This window comes from Malurus melanocephalus, unplaced genomic scaffold, assembly GCF_030028575.1.
Source record: "Malurus melanocephalus ecotype Western Australia unplaced genomic scaffold, MMel_1.1 scaffold_7, whole genome shotgun sequence".
In the NCBI taxonomy this organism is placed as follows: domain Eukaryota; kingdom Metazoa; phylum Chordata; class Aves; order Passeriformes; family Maluridae; genus Malurus; species Malurus melanocephalus.
In genome coordinates, this window is record NW_026623239.1 from 6,282,139 (window position 1) to 6,301,733 (window position 19,595).

Below are 19,595 nucleotides of genomic sequence, written 5' to 3' on the forward strand. Positions count from 1 at the left end.
CTCAGAGATCCATTAACCTTGKTGTTGACCACCTCCAGATGGGGCATCCACAACCTGCCCTTGCCAGTGCCTCACCAGCCTCACAGTAAAGAATTTTCTCCTTATATCTAATCTAAACCTAATCTCTCTCAGGTTTAAGCCATTTCCTATTATCTTGTCACTATGTGCCCTTGCAAGAAGTCCCTCTCCAGCCTTCTGTAGGCTCCCTTTAGGTACTGGAAGGCTGCAACTGGGTCAGCCCAAAGCTGCCTCTTCTCTCAGCTGAACAATCCCAATTCTCTCGGCATTGCCTCAGAGCAGAGGTGCTCCACCCCTCTGTTCAACTGAGTGGCCTTCTCGGGACTCGCTCCAACAGCTCCATGTCCTCCCTGTGCTGGGACCCCAGGCCTGGATGCAGCACGGCAGATGGGCTCTCACCAGAGTGGGGCAGAGGGGCAGAATCCCCTCCCTCCCCTGCTGCCTATGAGGCTCTGGATGAGCCCAGGACACATTTGGCTTTCTGGGTTGGCAGTGCCATGGCCAGGGCATGTCCAGCCTCTCAACAACTTCCCCCCCATATCCTTTGGGGCAAGGCTGCTCTCCATCTGTCCATCCCCAGCCTGGACTGGGGGTTGCTCAGGCCCAGGGGCAGCACTTTGCAGTTGCTCTTGTCAAACCTCATGAGATTTCCAGAGGCCACTTCTCCAGCCTGTCCAGGTGCCTCTGGATGCCATCACACCCTTCAGGAGTGTCAGCTGTACCCCTCAGCTTGGTGTCATCTGCAAAATTGCTGAGGGTGCACCAGATCTCTTTGTCACATTCATGAAGGTGATAAACACTGGTCCCCATGCAGACCCTGAAGGTCACCACTTGTCCCTGATATCCATCAGGACTCTGAGCCATTGGCCAGGACCCTCTGGTTGGGTCATCCAACCACTTTCTTATCTATCTGAAGTCCACTTATCAAATCTGTCTCTCCCCTGTTTAGAGAGAAGGGTGCAGTGGGGAACTGTGTCCAAGGCTTTACAGAATTCCAGGTCAGTGACATCTGCAGCCCTGACCTTGAACACTGATGTAGTCACCCTATCAGAAAAGCCCACTGGGTTGGTCAGGTAGATCTTGCCCTTGGTGAAGCTTTGCTGGCTGTCTCAAATCTCCTCCCTGTCCTCCACTGCCTTCGCAGAGCTCCTTGGAGGGTCTGTCCCATGATCTTCCCAGGCACAGAGGTGAGGCTGACAGGTTGGTTGTTCCCAGGGTCCTCCTTCCTACCCTCCCCTTTTTAAAGATAGGTAGAGTAATTCCCTTTTACCAGTCACCAGGGACTTCACCTGACTGCCAAGGGTTTTCAAATAACAAGGGAGAGAGTGTCTTGGCAACTACATCAGCCAACTACATTTGGGATACATCTCTTTGGGTCCCTAGATTTGTGCACATTCAGGTTCCTCAGATGGTCACGAATGTGATTTTCCCTTACAGTGCGAGCAACTTTGCTCCCCCATCTCCCATCTTATCCACTTAAGAGGCATAGGAAAAATGGTTTTCAGTAAAGACTGTGGCAAAAAATGTTGTTCAGTACATCAGCCTTCTACTAATCTTTTGTTAACAGTTTTCCAACATCGTTTATTGGCGGAAAGCACCTTCTTTGACCTTCCCTTTCTGGTTAACACACCACTAGAAGTCCTTCCTGTTATTATTTGCATCCCTTGCCAGGTTCACTTCTAGCTTCACCGTGGCCTTCCTTAAACATTTGCACTCCATCTCTCTTCCCAACTCACCTATCCTTCCTTCAATTCCCTGTGCACTTGCTTCTTTCTCTTCAGTTTGACCAGCAAGTTTTGACTCAGCCATGCTAGTCTGCTGCCTTCATTGCCTGATTTCTTGCTCCTGGGGATTCCTAGCTCCTCTGTTTCTGTGGACAACTTTCTTAAAGATCTATCAGCACTGCTCCACACCCTTTTCTCTGAAGGCAGTCTCCTAGGGGAATCCACTGATTATCTCCCTGGAGACATGGAAGTCTGCTTTCCCAAATGTCAGAAAAAGGATATAAAAATAAATTAAATAACACTTACCTGCATGCTGTAGCTAACCATTGTGGTTACTGATGTACTAGAATCTCGAAGGACTTGCAGACTGATTGAAGTTGTCTTCTTATAAGCCACAGCAAATCGAGATCCCACAGCAAAATAAACTAAACCATGAGGAGAATCACTTTCCAGGATTGTTATAAAAGCAAATCTGGCACTGTTGTTCAAAGCAGCTCCTGCGCTTACAGCATACAGCTCAACAAAAATATAAGTTTCAAATTCTGGTACCTGTAAGCAAGGAATGGTTTTCATATCATTGTAAGATCTACTAATAACTTTCAGCTTTTAAAAAAAATGTTAATATATTAGTTTGTATGCACAATGGATCATTTGAATAACACTATAGGTATGTTTTCTGAAATGTGCAATAAGTACAATAAAATGTATCATAAAAACAATACTGCACCACTCTGTTAGGCACAATAATTAAATCCCAGATTCTCACATGGACTTATTGTATTATTACAGCTATTTAAATAGCACAGGCATTGTGACTATAAATTTGACATACATAATGGTAAATTCTCTCAGACTACCATATTCCAGATTATAGATTTACATAGATRTAGAATTTATGAATAATTTGCGCTTTCATTTTCTTTTCAGCTTATAAAAAGGCATATGCCTATTGACTCACTTTTGGATAAACTGCAGAGAATTAAGTATGCAGTTTGGAAACTGTAATTAATTAACTTGCAGGGATTCAAGTATGAACTTAGTTAAAGTTCTGAAAAACATTTTAGTTGCAACCTTAAATACTAATATGTTTAGGCACATTTTTATTCAAAACTCTCAGTAGATTTGCACATTTAACTGAATTTATTGAAAATTCCAGAGCTTAGAGAATACTATTTGATAGACTTTTGTGACGTTTCACATATAGAGAAATATGTCACCCTGAAAATATAGGCTATGGAACGTTGTTTGCTTACTGAAAATAAGATAGCAGTGTTAATTTTTCAATATGACATTTTGCCTCATCTTTTTTTGTACCTACGACACAAATGTAAGATGTTTAAAAAGAGGCAACTGATTATTGAGATTCCAGAAATCATTGGAAAKATGTTATTTGTACCTACTACGTGCACTTGTCAGGTAGCAAACTTGAGAAAGGAAAARAAGTAGTTCTTTACAAGAAAAAAAGCATTATAAAAATGGTGATCATTGAAGACTTTTTTTTTTTTGTATTATTCATTGTATTGGGTTTGTATGGCCARGTTTTGGTACTGGTGGGGCTACTGTGGGTGGGTTTCTGAGAGAAGCTGCCAGAAGTCTCCCCCATGTCTGGTAGACRCAATGCCARTCAGCTCCAAGATGGGCCTGCCAGTGACCACGGCTGAGCCCATTAGGAACGGTGGTAACACCTCTGTGACAACATACTGAAGAAGTTAAAAGAAAAAAAAAATATGTAATTGCGGCCAGAGAAGATGAATGTGAGAGAATCAACTCTGCAGATACCAAGGCCAGTGGAGAAGGAGGGGCAGGAGGTGCTCCAGGCACTGTAGCTGAGATTCCTCTGAAGCCCCTGGTGCAGCCCATGGTGAGGCAGCTGTACCTCTGCAGCCCATGAAGGTCCATGGGGATGCAGAGATCAACCCACAGGCCATGGATGAGCCCATATCAGAGCAGATGGATGCCTGAGAGGAGGCTGTGACCCCCAAGGAAGGCCCACACTTGAGCAGACTTCTGGCAGTGACCTGCAGACCTATGGTGAGAGGAGCCCACCTGGACCAGGTTTCCTGGCAGGACTTGTGACCCGGTGGGGGATCCACAYAGGAGCAGCCTGTCCTTGAAGGACRGCACCCTATGGAAGTGATGACCCTGCTGTAGCASTTCATGGAGAACTGCTGCCTGTGGGATGGACTTATGCTGAAGAAATTTCTCATTGGGGACATCCTGTGGTAGAGCAGGGGAAACACTCCTTGCCCTGAGCAGCAGTAGGAGCAATGTGTGATGAACATAACTCCCCTTTCCCATCTCCCTSTTGGACAGGAGGAGGTAGAACTGGAAGGAGGGAGAGGAGGGCAGAAGGTGTTTTAAGGTCTTAATTTACTTCTCATTATCCTGCTCTGATTTTGTTAGTAATAAATTCAATTAATATCTCTAATTTGATGGTATTTGATGAGTAATCTCTCCCAGTCCTTAACTCAGGAACTCTTCGTTAAAATTTCTCTCCCCAGCCCAGCTGCAGAGGGRAATGAGAGAGGGRCTTTGGTGGATGCCTGGCACCTGGTCAGGGTCAATCCTGTACATTAAAAAAGTCTTTTGTTTCAGCTCTGAATTTTTGAAAATTCTATTTTAATCCTAGGATTTTAGCTAATAAAATCAGTACAGTTGACTAGGTAAAACCTAAAAAAGCTAGAATGCATCCTATAAAAATGTAAACTACTTATTTATTACTTCATAATTTTAAAATATATTTACTACTAATTTATAAGCTAACTCATGAAAGAGGAACTGGAACAAGAGTTAAAAAATATTTGGAGGGATAATATATTTTGGAGGGAGAATATATTTTCAATCAAATTGTTAAGTAATTCTCTAAATGAGATGTTCTTGACAGGCACAATTTTACTGGAATGAATGGGGAGCTTTAGCATTCCATTAGTACGTGCTAGAATGGCTCAGGCATGTGCTTCATGTGGCATGACTGCATGTCTTTGCAGCTTCTGCACTGCTGTTGTTAAATACTGGTATCACTTCTTTGGCCTAAAGAACTTCATAATCCCAGTTTACCCTGTACACCTGTTCACTGGCTCTCTAATGTCAAGATAACATCTGAAGATGGAGAAGGGAAACGACCCTCTTGCTGAGCTAAGAGAATGAACCCTATTTCSTAATGGGAAATCCCTATTTCCCACATCCAGCACCTTGCAAGATTTTCTGGAACCGAGTCAGAAAAATAYATGAAAACCTTCTCATCTAGTCCTTTTCCACTGCCCAGACCTCAGCTTTGCCACTAGCCTGGGTGCTAGGACAATTTCTTAGAAAGTTTAAAACTCTCCAACTTTGAAAGAATGGCAAACATTAATCCCTCCTTTCTTAAGGGATTACTCTAACCATTAGGTGTTCACACTAATTTTTTTTTCCTTCTCTTTTCAATAAAAAAGGCTGAATACTGTGCTTGATGTYCAAAAAATCATGTATTTCAGAGTGCCAGCTTGGTCTCACAAGGCTCTTAGACTTAAACGCATCCAATTGACAAATGCAATTTAGTGGATGATGGCTCCTAAACTGAATTTCACTCCTCAGAAGGTAGATATGAACAGTAACAGAATTTAGGACACTCAGAGATTCTTACGCAGTTTTATGAATTTTCACAGGTCAGTGCACTAAATTTAGGCATATAAAATTATACACAAGTTAGACTCAAATGAGATATTACCTATAGAATATGTTTTTCATACACAACCCTAAGTAGTGCATTGATAGATGAAAAACTTACGGTGTGGATGGTAAGAGTATATGAACAAATATTTCATTGAAATAAAYCCCTTCTTTTTTTCCTACTGTTGCATAAAAATCTCTGATCTGTAATTTATTCTTTAAACTAAATACTTATTTCCTTCCCAAATTTTTACCAGTCACAATGGAGACAGTACAAGCCTATAAATAAACATGTTACATCTCTGCAACTGAGCAGATATCAAGTTATTATCTTCAAATTAAGTGTCAGTTGCTCTGGCTCAGAGGAGGTTTTTCATCCTGATAAATTCCAATGCTGTACATAAATGAGCAATAATTACTTACATTATCAGGTTTTAATTCAATGGAGATATTGCACATTGTTTGACCTGCCAGGCAGGTTGTGGCTCCCAGCACAGATAAAAGTTCATTCTCCAAGTTCACGCCATCCTTCAGAAGGACAACAGCTGTTTTATTAAAGCTCACACGCCAGAAGATCGTCACGTCTTCAAAAGCCCTATAAGCAAAACAGAAGAGTATGTATTGAAGGAGAGCACAACTAATTTAGGAAACATAAACCACAGACATAACTCACATTTTATGYTATTATTCAAAACTAATCATTAGGGAATCAACTGCTTTGCAATTTAAAAAATAGCTCTTTTAATTTAAAGTTCTTACTCTAAAATACATTTAGATTATTTTAAAAAATAACAGAAGAAGAAAATAAAGCAAACAGGGAATCCAGATTCTTCTCAATTTTTGTYTCAGATAACATGCAGTTATCTGAATAAGAGACATGGATGCTTGGAAAACAGGGACGTGCCCCAGTACTCTCATTAATACTATAGAAACGATTGGCCTGCAAAGTTAGGTAGAATTCATCTTTGCTGTAAGTTGAAAGAAGTTACAGTAGTTGAGCATATTTGTTTAAAGTGCACATGTATGTACAATACAKTCATGTATTAATTTGGAAAAAAGTGAAGACAGAAACATATTGACACATAATGTCTTAATTGCTCCTTCATAAGTAGCAATTCATTCATCCATGTAAGTAGCATTCACAGCTACTTACATTACACGGAGAGATGAAAATTGGAGTTAGACCTTTAGCAGTGCAAGTATTTTACTTAAGCAAAACCTTCATACTGGCTGCCTTAGAGTATAAATTGGCAAGATTTTGAGTTTTCTCCTGTTTCTGCTTTATACCAAGATAGTGACAGACCTAATTATATTCACAACTTAAATGCCTTTGCCAAAATTTGTGAAGCTACTAAAGGAACTGAAAGGCGAACACTTATTGTAAAACTCCATAATGAACACCTCTTCCACTAACAGCAGCTCCTGTGATTCAAGAGCGGATATTACAGAGTGGTAAAAGCACTGGAATAGGCTGTCGCCTGCACCTGTTGGGCTGTCGTGTGACAGTCAGCAGCACCTCTCTGTTTTCTGAGTCTTCATCAAGTACGAGGTCACTTTGTACTTCTGGAATGAATCCCAAAATGCCATTGTGGAGATCGCTTCCTGTGAAGGGAACAGTCCATGAAAGTAGTAAGCAAGAAAGTTAATCAGAGGATAAATTATAATATGCATGACTGCTAAAAAGCCAGTCAGGTATAAAAAGCATGCTGCAAAGTACKATTTGGGGACACCTCAATTCTTTTAATATTTGTATTCCTAATTTAGACACTAGAACTTTAAATATTAGCATTTCTAAATGTTATTTTAATCAGTAGAATAATAAATACTTTTGAAAGTAGATTCCTTATGAGAGTCCTGGCACCATTTTTGCACATACGCTTGTGTTTCCAGCAACGTTTAACAAACTGACTGAATTCTGTGTCCCTTGACTYCAAGAGATTACAAGAGGTGTTACAGTAGTCTCCAGAACAATGTCAAAAGTCTTGCTTATAAAGTCCTTATGTGATAATCATTCCAGTTATGTTTATCATGAATCTTAAAACATTCTGTCTGAACAGAAATGGGCCTCAATGCATGCCTAGGTGAACAGCACTGAAAAAGTAGGCAATGGAATAAAGATGGGCTTCCAATTATGTAACTTAAGTTTTCTTCTTTATCCTACCCTTTATTTTGTTGAACCCATTCATTTGCACAGATCATTACATCATTACTTTCTTCTTGCATCTTTAATTCCACGCATGTGTGGAACTACTGAGCTGCAAAACACCGCATTTTTCTCAGGGAAATGCAGCAAAACAGCAGTGGAAGACTTAGAAAATCCCAGTGTTAATGAGGGGAAACTAATATCTTTACAGTGCCCCATTAAATCTTGCTTCTAAAGGATTTCTCCTTGCAAGTAGTGATGGCTTTACCCGACAATTGAAAAGGCAATCTGCTTCCGCCCCAGTGCTTACTGAACATATATATAATAAGATGAACAGATACTGTGTGTTTCCTTATATACATGCACAAATATTCAAACTCTTGTACATATACACTTAAATGGAGGTACATGCTTTGACCCTTCTCAATGTGTTGTTTCATATTCCAACTTAATGGATTGATACTAAGGATATCGCTGTAGAGCACATTAATACACTTCTGTCAGGTTCAATACAAGCTCAAATTCCAACCTGTGTGTACAATCACACTTCTGAAGTTAATGTGCATAAGCATGGAACTGGCAACTTCCATGATAAATTCTAGAGAAAATGCACATGAAGGGAGCATGTGTTTCATGTGATCTGGTTTTATATATGGTCTTGATTGCTTCACACACTCATCCAGCAGCACAGTTTAATCCTGGTTCTCAAACCCACACCGATATCCTAAGACTATCTAAATAGACAAAAGTCCCAGTAATGTTGGACCTTCCTTTCTTAATTAGCCTAAACTGAGTTAGCCTAAAATTAGTTCCAATTCCCAAGTTATTTCTAAAACTTAATYTATATTGCAGTTAAGATTGGTTTATACTCAGCTGGTAAGCCTGTCAGATGTCTAAAAGCTAGGGGAAACTGGAACTCTACAWCACTTTCTCACAGTAGCACAGTGTCTGAAAGAAAAACTCTTCCTTGGTGACTAAGCAGGCCCATTCCTGTTTGCCATCCGCCAAAGCAGAGGATCGCTAGGCTTTGGATATGAACTACAGAGTAGCAATGAACAAAAATAGAATTTTTTTTAATACTTTTTTATGAAAAAGGGCTAGTCCATCCACTGCAAAAGTGAAAAACTTAAATACAAAGTATATCAAATATAGCTGATAGAATGCCAACATAATTCATGCTAGAAGGTCTCTCAAGTCTCTACTCCAATACACTTCTCAAAGCTAAACCAGCTCTGAAACCTGAGCAGATGGCTCAGAGGTTTGTCTAGTTGGGTATTTAAAAAATTCCAGGGATGGAGAGAGACCATGCAACCTCTCCAGGTCACTGCCTCTCTGCTTAATACAAAAGAATACCCAGGATAAATCTCATTGCAGCTTATGCTTACTGTCTCCCATCAAGAACTGCTGTCATAATGCATTATTTAAATAATGGGTTCAGTAAATTTTTATGTCGTTCCTCTTTTGGGTAATCTTATGGTCTCAGTAGRAAGTAAGTCTTCCTGCATTTCAATGCCCCATGGTGTTTTCTCTCACAAAATCATATTTCATTTCCCCCTTAAGAAAGGGGGAAAAAAATAAACAAAAGAAAAAAAAAAAAAAGAAGCTTAAAGCAATCTGRAACTTAGAAAGCAAAGTACCTTAAGTGTCAAAATACAAATCACCTGGTCTTTAGAAACAAATCAAACAAAAAAAGCAATGATCTTTTTTGTGCCATAAACTTTCAAGAAGTGATCATACAAAATATTTTGGTCTGAATGCCAAACTACAGTACTATGAGAAAAGATTATTTGAACAATACTGAGAACAAACAATGGAAGCACAGCAGTTTTATAAAAGGTTCCTCTTGAACACTTTCATTCTCATACCATAGTTAATTGATTATTCTTCGCATAGTCACAGGGCTGTATCTCTGAATTTGGAAGTCATGGATCATGTCCCAAGAGGAAGAGATGGAACAATAAAAACAGCAAAGAAAAGTGAGTCTGCAATTACATCTCACTGTACTTCAGCTCAGCATTCTCCCTTCATGAGGACAAGAACAGAGCTAAGCAGCACCTATAGATGTATTTTGAGTTACATTGCTAAAGGATGCTAAGTGGGCTTCATGTGTTAGATGCTTCCTCTGATCTACAAAACATTAGATTTGAGAATTGAATACTCTGCTTATTATCATACAGAATTCCAATTTTTACATGAAAATTGCTACCAGAACATATAGTTATTTACTGTTATTTAATTCAAATTTATTTAGTAATTTCCTGGGGGAAATAATATTACCTGCAATAATTACTGTTGCAAAAGCAGCAAATCCATGTTCATCCTTTCCTTCCACAATCTGAGCTCCGTACTCAGGATCTGAGAGGAAAACATAAAACAACTCCTGTCCTTCAGGCTCATCATCATCAAAAATTGTTATGGACACCTGGCTTTCACTTTCTCCATCCAGCAAAGTCAGAGAGACTGTCCGTTCTTCAAAATCTTCTCCTTCCATTGCCCATGTGAAGTCTGATTTTCCATATACATTTCCAAAAGGATACAAATCTACTTTACCACTCTGTGCACTCACTCCCCCAAAAGTTTTAACAGTTACTTTAATATCACCAGTAAGTCCCTTGGTCCTTTGGATTTGAAGCACTGCTGTATTGGACATATTGTTGTTTGTATCTTCTTCAACATAAACAAACTCTGGCCCCAAACTTAGTATTCCATGAAGAATATCATTATCCAGGATATTAACTGTTGCAACACTGAAAGCTGGATTCAAGCAGGGACTCCAGTCAACACTGTCAGGTTGAACATCCAGAATTTCAACAGAAGTCAAATTTACAAAAAAAAATTCTTGTATTTCAGACACAGTGTCATCAATTATTGATATTTCTATCACAGCACTTGTCTGAAAATGTAAAAACATAAGCTCTCCATTATAGATGGGTATAAAGTCTTCTAGTGGTTTGGCACTTCCTGGAATAGTCTGGTATATCAATTTGGTGAGATTACTTCGAAAACCAAACAATCTTTGGACATGTAGGCTCACTGCCTGGGCATCTTCTTCAACTGAAACTGATCTTGAGTTAAGATCAAACTGGAAGATCCCCATTGGCTCAATTTCAGCTATTGTAAATCCTGATCTGAAACAAAAATTATATCAACACTGAGAGAGGAAACACAAATAATGAAAAATAAAACAATCAAGCAGAATAATTTTCAGTGAGCAATCAATGATGGCTGTAAAAAAATGGATAAAAAAATGTGTAGAGGGAAGAAATAGCAGCCACAGAAAGCAAGACATGAAGATGTTCCCTAAATAATGCTTTTGTAATATAATTGGATAGGACAGCCCACCAGAGGCTTAATGCATCTTAACTCAGCACAGGATACTGAGTAAATTATAAATAAAATACGGTATTCCTGAGAAAATGGAGAGGCAAAGGCAAGTATGTGTTCCTATTGTAGACATAATGCAGGAATATAATAGAGCTGTTAGGAGTAATAACAGTTTTAAACACTTAACAACCTCCTGTTACAAGGGAAAACTGTGAAGTTTTCAGACAGCTGCTAACAGGTCTACAGTTTAAGCCGGGAAGCTAGAGAAGGAGAGGAACTTATTTTAAAATATACAGTAAGGCTTTGAAATACTAACTGCCTTCTTACAATGTTAAAGTATGTTTTTTTTCCAGATCTGAGCCTTGTTACCAATATCAATTTAAGCTTTATTTTGTTCATATTGGATATATCCCCTTCTTATTAGAAAATAGTAGACTGACTCTGCTAAATCTTGTGTAATCCCCTTCTCTCTAGAACTGACCCATTATTTAATGCCAGAAGCTACCAAATGGCAYTACAATTAGAGCGAGTGGTTTTGGCTAACAGATGAGACCCTTCCACCATGAAGGCAGCAAAACAATCTTCAAAGTAATTGTAAGCTTTACCTCTTATGGGGATGCAGTCGTAAGTTTTCTAGGAATGGTAACTCTCATACAGTCAATTTGACTCACACAGTAAACATGAGMTCTAAGGACTCAAGCTCATAGGATGGACAAGCCTAGGAGAAAGGGTCACTTGGAGGAATTTAGGCATCTGGTTCCCTCCTAACCTTCAGATTTGCCAGTGCAACTGTAAGATGGTGAGGCCAATACCCTTCTCCATCCAGTGTCACTCAATGCCCACTTTTTAATGCACTTTTATCTTCAGTAAGAAAGAGTGAAAATATTTTGAAGAACAAATAACCTAAGTGAGATGAATTACCATTGAATGTAATGCTTCAATTTTTAAGAACACTAAGGGGTTTTAATATAAATTAGGCTTTTTTAGAGCATTTATTATTTAATTTGGTTTGTTTTTAATAATATTTGTCATCTGAGATCTTCTAAATATGGATTTTCAGGATCACTGAAAATTGACAGTGTTTATTTCATTTGTTAGCTTCCTGGTTAAAACTGTTGATATTGCTTCTTCATTTTCCTAACTACCTCTATCATTCTAGACACATTCTAGACACCTTGGATCCCAACACCAGGAAACAGAYTGGAATTGAAGAAAAGCCTCAGTTCTGGTCAGATCAGATCTGCAGTACCGACATTTGCTGCCACCCAAGACAAGACATACAAATTTATTAAAAAAGGCACTACAATTTGCTAGCTACCTATAATTTAATATGGATTTGTATGAGATATATGCCTGTATATGTCATAATTATTATAGCATCAATGCAACTCAAAGTGTAAGTAATATCYTTACCTCAGGCGAGCCCCACCAGACACATTGCTGTGCACTCCTGTTAAAGTGATGGCAAATGTCTCAGGTTTATTTAGGCTTGGAGTAGCTTGAAATGAAATCACTTTACTTTTCTCCCCAGATGAAAATACAACAGTACCTGAAAGAAGAATGCTTGAGAAAGTCAACATTACTAAACAGGAATTCTCTTTTTACATAGGAATATACTGAGATAGGGACTTTAGTCACAATTCCACTCCACTGGGGGCAAAGAAATCTTCATGATAAGGGTCTTTCCTATATAAAGCTGTCCTTCAGGGGCATAACATTGTGTCTATGAGGATTAATTWTTTTTTTGCTTATAAAATAAATATGTCCCTTAGAGATAAAAATTGGATCATACAATCTCATTCTAATGACTCGTCATTAAAGAAAGAAGTATGCAGAGGTAAAAAATAACTAAAAGGTGATACTGTCATAGCTGTTATCCTTGTAGATGTACAGAAATTGCTGAGGCAACTACTCACCAAATGGAGGAGTAATATTGCCCAGCTTAACAGAGTCAGTGACTAGGTCTGGTGGGCATCCTGAAATCCAGCTAACTGTTAGAGTGCCATAAAGTCCTCTTCTGGTTATGACAGCATGGCCTGTCCCTGCTACAATGTTTGTAAGTCGTAATATCACAGATTCAAAGCCAACCTGTGGAAACATAGTAGATTTTGTCAGAAAAATGAATAAAAATGGACTGTAACAAATGTGAATGCATACATTTTGTAAAATGGGCATCTTAAGATAAGGATGCATGAATATACATAAATACATGTGCATGTATCTATGCCCATGTGAATATGTATATTTCCTTCACAGCTATTTAACACAACTTTCACATTTTATGTTTCTGACAATTATATTGAAGGGAAAAGGAACAAGTATGAGTGACATTTCAGTATTGAAATCAGTGAATATGGCATTCTGCATCTGTAGTTTAGAAGAAAAATAAATCAAGCCTGCCGTCAATGCTCACATTGTAATAACTATACTCAATGCTCACACAGTAATAACTATACTACTATCTCGCTCTCTCTCTTTCTATATACACATAGGTCCAAAATTAGTTATTAATTGTGTACCCAGTAAAAAGTATGTTATTGCCACATGAYGTTGTTCACAGAATTATTCTTGCTACTGTGATCTACTTTTCTTTTTCTTCAAGCAGCCAATAGGAGTGAAGACAATTTAAATATTCTAAAAGCAAGATAAATGGATGTATGATAGTATAWAACTGTCTTTCTGTGGACAGTGTATACAGAAACACTGTTTGAATTAATTTTAATTGCAAATTAGAAGCCAAAACAATGCTGCAAGGTAATTAAAATTATCAAGTAAAAACTTCAATAAAAATTAAGAGTTAAAACCTCAGCATGCTCTTGCCTTTTGCCTGACATAAGAAAAGGGATTAGTAGAACATGTACCATTTCAAAATAGGCAAATTATTTTTTCTCATTCTCATGTAAAATAGAGAAATGGAGAATTTATTACTCAATAATTATCAGATTTACTGATATCTGCATTAAAACTCAGCATAAGCTCCATCTCTTTTTGTACATAACACTGCATACATGCTGTTATCTGCTTTGGGATTGCTGAACTTATAGAAATTACATTGTCCAGATTTAGTTATTTTTCTTTAAGTCTAATTATGTAAATATTTACACTACTTACATTTTATAGATGAAGAGGCCTTTTCCAACTGTATCAAAACATTTCTATAAGAATTCGTATCAGAGGAAAGAATAACATACAGAGTAAGGAATAACTAGAAAAATCTTTTCAATCACATTGATTACAATGAAAACTTTACAGAGTTCTTATAGCAGATATCTTCTGTAATGATATGTACCTTGCTCCTGTAGTAGGAATGTGACACTGCAACCAGGCTACTGACCTGTGAATTGGCAGCTTCCTCAGGAATAAGCAGCACAGCAAACTTTGCTATTTCTAATATTTTAGGCGCATCCTTGGCACTTCCCCTAACCAGGCTTACATTAGTCAGTTCCACAGTAAAATTCCAGCCCAATAAAATAAATGCCTTTGAGAGAGAGAATTAAAAAGGTAGAAATTTAATTCTACTAAAAACATGTTATTCAACAGCTCAATTAACAGAATAATCTGCAGATTTTTCTGCTTGCATACAAAAAAAGCAGTATTTTGAAAGCAGTATTTGAAGCAGCATTTTGAAGTGTTCTACTGATTACATTTCTCAAAAAACTTACAATTATGCCATCAATATTGTAAAAGTAATATGCCGCAGTTTGCTGGAATGTGATTTCTTAAAGCAACTATCACCATTTTAAAAAGTTGTGTCTAACACAGTGGACTTTAGCTGGATTTCAATCTTAGGACTAAAAGTATCTAAGATGGTTATAAGGGCACATACATGTGGATATGAGACTGTGACAATAATGACAAACAACCAGGAAACACAGAGGACTACAGGTACATTTATCTTCTCCTTCATGAGTCACAAATGTCAGAACACTATTTACAGTCCAAAAGGAAAACCTGAGAAAATATTTATATATAAGATATTGAACATACAATAAAACGAAACAATGATGTAAGGAAACATTAAATATTTGAAGACATGCATAGCAGTGATTTTGAAATTATTACCAGAAAATGTGATTTCTGAATCCAGTTCTTCTACATAAATAGAAAATTTATAACACCAAAACTCTTTTTTCTGCTTCTTCGCAGAGGATACTAGCAAGAGTTTTGTACCTTATTTGTATTGTGATGAAACAAATGGAAACAATAGATATTATAGGAGCTGAAGGACTAGTACCCACCTGGCTGCTTATTGGCACTCTTTTTACTCCAAAGCTGGCACCATCCTTTACTGTAAGAAATCCCACCTCATTCTCAGGTTCAATTAGTGCTTCTTCATGAAGGGATAAGACATGGTACTCAACCATCACTTCTCCAAATGCCCCAGCATGCCGAGTTATGTTAATCTGAACATATCGATCCAGGTTTTTTTCTACCAATACTGACTGCTGATCAGAGTAGAGGGCAAACACTCCATGAGGATCATCATTTGCAAACACTGTGATCCTTGAAATTCCTTTCTCATGGTCTAAATCTGCTCCACCTTCCACTGAAACCAGCTGCACCTCATAGTTTTCATCCAGTTCTGGAACATCATCAGGTAACAGGTAAATAATTATCTCAGCTGTACTCTGCTGGTCAGCAATGACAACAGATCCCTTGGTCTCAAGAAAGTCACCTGTGATGTCAGATTCACTACGTATTTCCCAGTAAATCTGAAATGAATACAGAAAATGCAAAACATAAAAGAAAGAAAAATTAACTCCAACATCAGAAACTGGCATATTAATGCTTCAGAATAGACAGGACATGGAACAGACGACTTTCAAATGGGTAAAATAAAGATTGGTGTAGGTATGTACAAGAAGAAGCACACAGACTATCGCACAAAAGAGTATGCTATTCCACTAACAGTAGTATGAATATAAAGATTTCCTTTGTCTAGTTTCAGAAGATTTATGCAAAACTATATGGAATCTATGAACATTTTTCAAAATGTATTGCTATTTCTACACCAAAATATCCTTGCTGTTTTACCTGTTTCCAATATTCCTCACATCAGAAAATAATTAAGAATGCTCATTAAACACAACAGATGCTTCTATTAGTTGACCAACTTATTTTAAATTAAATAAGCTCCCGTTAAATGCTGACTTCTAAACAACTTTAGGTAAAAAACAACGTGAATGATGTTTCAAAAAAGTCTGATTCTGTTTAAAAAAAGTTAATTGTGATGATCTCAAAGAAACCTTAATATGAAAGTATGGTCTCTTCTGCTCTCCCATAAAAAGCAAATGGGGAGAGGAAGTGAGAGCACCACACCAGTAGTGTTTTTCTTTTATTTCCCCTGGCCAGGGAAGACTGAATCGTACTCTCCAAATCACAAATACTAAGGCTAACCCCTTCATAAATTCAATCTAAAGGGCAACTTTATAAAAAATTAATTTGAGAAACAAGAAATTGAAAGGCACAGAATAAGATATTTTCCCATGTATTGACACTGAGGATGATTTCAAATGATACTGCTTATTAGAAAAACAATGAGAATACCGTTATGTTTCCCAGAAAGCCTTGAATTCGTTTGACATATAGTGTAATACTTTGTGGCCCTTCGTCTTCTGAGGGTTCKACATAGTTACTCTCAATTAATGATTCAGGAGCAAACTGTACAATTCCATTGGGATCACCAAACTTCTCTATCTGTAAAAAAGTAAACAAACATTTGAGTAGTATTCTTTCTCAAACCACTAATATTTTCACTGCTAGATGCTAGGGGCACAGATCTGTTAGTTTTAAAGACAGAAGAGAAAGTTTTGAATGTCCSCTTCTCAGTTTTCAGTTCCCCTGTACAAGGAAGAATTGAACAGAGTTTCATTTYGAAATCTGTATCTGCATATTTTAATACTAAAGCAGGAAATTCTCAGGCACCTTGAGCTAGTATACAGAAACCCTTCTAACACTATTCGTTTGCAAACTCAGTGCTATAGGAAAAGGAGCTCATCCAYATCTACCTTTGTGAACCATCAGCTGCAACAAGAATTTGGGGTGACCTGACTTCTTGAGCTGACTGTGGAACTTAGAGGCAATTCCATCAACACTTTAAAGACCAGATAATAAAATAAAAATACAGTTTCTATGAAAGATTTTTTGAGGGCTTTATATAGCAGACTTGTAAGTATTTCCCCAGTTGCAGTATCCCACTGGCACTAGTTTATCTTTGATAACTACCTCTGCCTTCTCTCAAAATTATCTGCACTTTTCTAGAATTGTGAGAAGTCAGATTTCCTCCTTTCCTCTGAAGATGTCCTACTTTTCAAGCAACTACTATGGGCTTGGAGCTGGAGCTGTGTGGATGTGTCCAGATCGTTGTTATCTACCACACACACATGATGGTGCTCAGTGCAGGCCAAGTGATGCGGCCTGGAGAGTTTGACCATGACTGTCTTTTGCTTTCTCAGGATCTGGGGTGGAGCGGGTGTGTGGAAGATTTGTCCATATTGTTTCTCGTAAGCTCAGGGAAAAAAAGGCATTTTGTCTTTGTCTCGGTAGAGCTGGGTTGTGCTAGTGAGCACCTTTTTGTGTGTATATCATCCTCTCTATTGTATGCCTTTGTCATTAATATTGTTGCTGTTACTATTCATTTTTTGTCTTTTTGCTATTTTCAAGTAATTTTTTTTTATCTCTGCTTGGAAACTTCTTTTTGTCTCTCTCTCACCAGTGGGGGTGGGGGAAGGGAAACAGTTGAAGAGGGTTTAATTTCCAGCTGACTTTAAACCACAACATATGAAAAACATATTGACGTGTAGAAATGTGGGCTCAACCCATGCTCTCTCCAAAGAGAACTAYAGAAAACTGCAAATAAGAGAGCCAGCTCGGGGCTTTTATACCAACTTTTACGGATAGATTGTAGGCCCGTTTTCTTTCAGAATTGAATGCAACACACCACAGTAATACAAAGGTCAAAAAAGCCAAATTACTATGCAGTCATTGTGATTAAGTTTTAAAAGTTTTGGAGGATAAATACCAATATCAACAGAAATATCTGAAGAAAGAGAAGCAAAAGTAACTTACTATTAGTCTAATGCTGTTTGCCTTAGAATCTATTTCTGTTTCACCTTTCATAAGGCTCAGTCGAATAATGAAGGTTTCCCGAACTTCAACTTCTTCATGAGGATAGATTCGTAGATTAATTGTTCTCAAACCTCCTTCTCCTTCTTCAAAATAGAATGATCCATTCACAGGGTCACCAATGTCACTATTCAGGGGAGCCAAAACCTCTTCTGAATTGGGTCCCAAAATGTCCCAATAAATCTGTGGAAGACATCAGTTTCAGATTTAGAGGGGTGATACATTGTAATAGCATCCCAAGGGGAGAAATGACAGTGTACCAAAATACTTAGCTATGTTTGAGTCTTTGCTGCTAATACAGCATACAAAATAGTCACAATTAATTCTGTGGGGCAAAGTATAGAAGCCTTTGGAAAAGTATATATGACAATTTACAAATGGAATTTTTGAGGCATTAGTCACAATGCCATTTTATTAAATTCTAGATATTAGTAATAGAAAAGAAACTAAGATTTCCTCAGTCTGGAATCAGAGGAATCACACAGGCCAGTGTCTACTTCTTTTCTCTTTCATGATTTGTTTTGCAAACTTCTCATATGAGTACTCATGATCAAAACCATTTCCCTTTGAAGTGTGATATCAAGTCTGAAAATGACAAATGATTTCTATCCTGAAAGTTTTTAATCTTTCAGATTATGAAGAAATTATGAATCCTTCATCTTTCTTCAGCTTGATTTAAAGCTATAGCATTCCCAGCACTTTCCACAAATTAGATTGCTTTTAAGGAGGTCATATTCATCACTTTATAATTATTATTTCAGTAATTGAATTGTTTTCCACTTTTCTACAATGACTTCTACAAAAAGCCAAAGATTGAGGCAATTTTTATATACGGAGTAGAGGAGCTCATGGCTTTTAATGCAAAATTTCCAGTCATTTCACAAGACTGTGAAAAGCCTGCCATATCTCATATTTAGACCTTCACTTTATAAGCGGTCTGAATAGAGTAAAAATATAATCTAAAAAAAACTCATAGTAAAAAAAAAAAAAATAATTAAAATTCAACTCATGATAGTGCATGATGTTAACCATAATTTTGGTGAGATTAGGAGGTAGTTCAGAACAACGTACACAGTACCAYAACAAAAGAAAGCAAGCAGGAGGAGAAAGAGGAGTTTAAAATGGTAGTAACATTTTCTGTTATACTGCAACTATACACAGTTATTAAAAAAACCACAAAAAGCTATAATTATCCTATTCGAAATCAGTTGCAAAATGCAGGAGCTTTTTGACCTAGTCACTGGAAAACTTTTAGTCTTTGACAGCCATAGCCCACCTGTGCTTCCATCAACGGCCCAGTCCTTTCCAGCACCAGGGACACTGTTGTGGGCACATCAGGGTTAGGAAGAATAATTTGGCTTTGGTTGAGAAATCGGATCATGCCCTGGGGAGAGTCGCTTTTGGCAATGGTGATCTGGCTCACCAGGTGGAGGCCCAGGACTGCTCCACCACTGGCTCCTGTCAGCTGGATTTCAAATTGCTCTTCAAATTCACTGCACAGAAAAATAAAAAGACATTCTGAGATATCTGAGAGAAAAAAAATATTAAAACTGTACTTAATTACTGAAGTAATTCAATCATGCATCCAACTGGATCTGTTTAAAGGAATACAG

General features: G+C 37.8%; 1 protein-coding gene across 1 annotated transcript in view; it reads right to left on the minus strand.

Annotated features, from left to right (window-relative positions):
* Positions 1-19,595, minus strand: part of ADGRV1 (adhesion G protein-coupled receptor V1) — a 282,213-nt gene that overhangs the window by 157,379 nt on the left and 105,239 nt on the right. Inside the window, exons 68-78 of the mRNA XM_057373001.1 lie at positions 19,259-19,475; positions 17,926-18,165; positions 16,405-16,554; positions 15,096-15,569; positions 14,192-14,335; positions 12,774-12,945; positions 12,271-12,406; positions 9,811-10,661; positions 6,875-6,992; positions 5,814-5,985; positions 2,049-2,291 (exon numbers count right to left, since the gene is read on the minus strand). Coding sequence (XP_057228984.1) covers positions 2,049-2,291; positions 5,814-5,985; positions 6,875-6,992; positions 9,811-10,661; positions 12,271-12,406; positions 12,774-12,945; positions 14,192-14,335; positions 15,096-15,569; positions 16,405-16,554; positions 17,926-18,165; positions 19,259-19,475 — 2,917 coding nt within the window. The remainder of the gene's footprint in view (positions 1-2,048; positions 2,292-5,813; positions 5,986-6,874; positions 6,993-9,810; positions 10,662-12,270; positions 12,407-12,773; positions 12,946-14,191; positions 14,336-15,095; positions 15,570-16,404; positions 16,555-17,925; positions 18,166-19,258; positions 19,476-19,595) is intronic.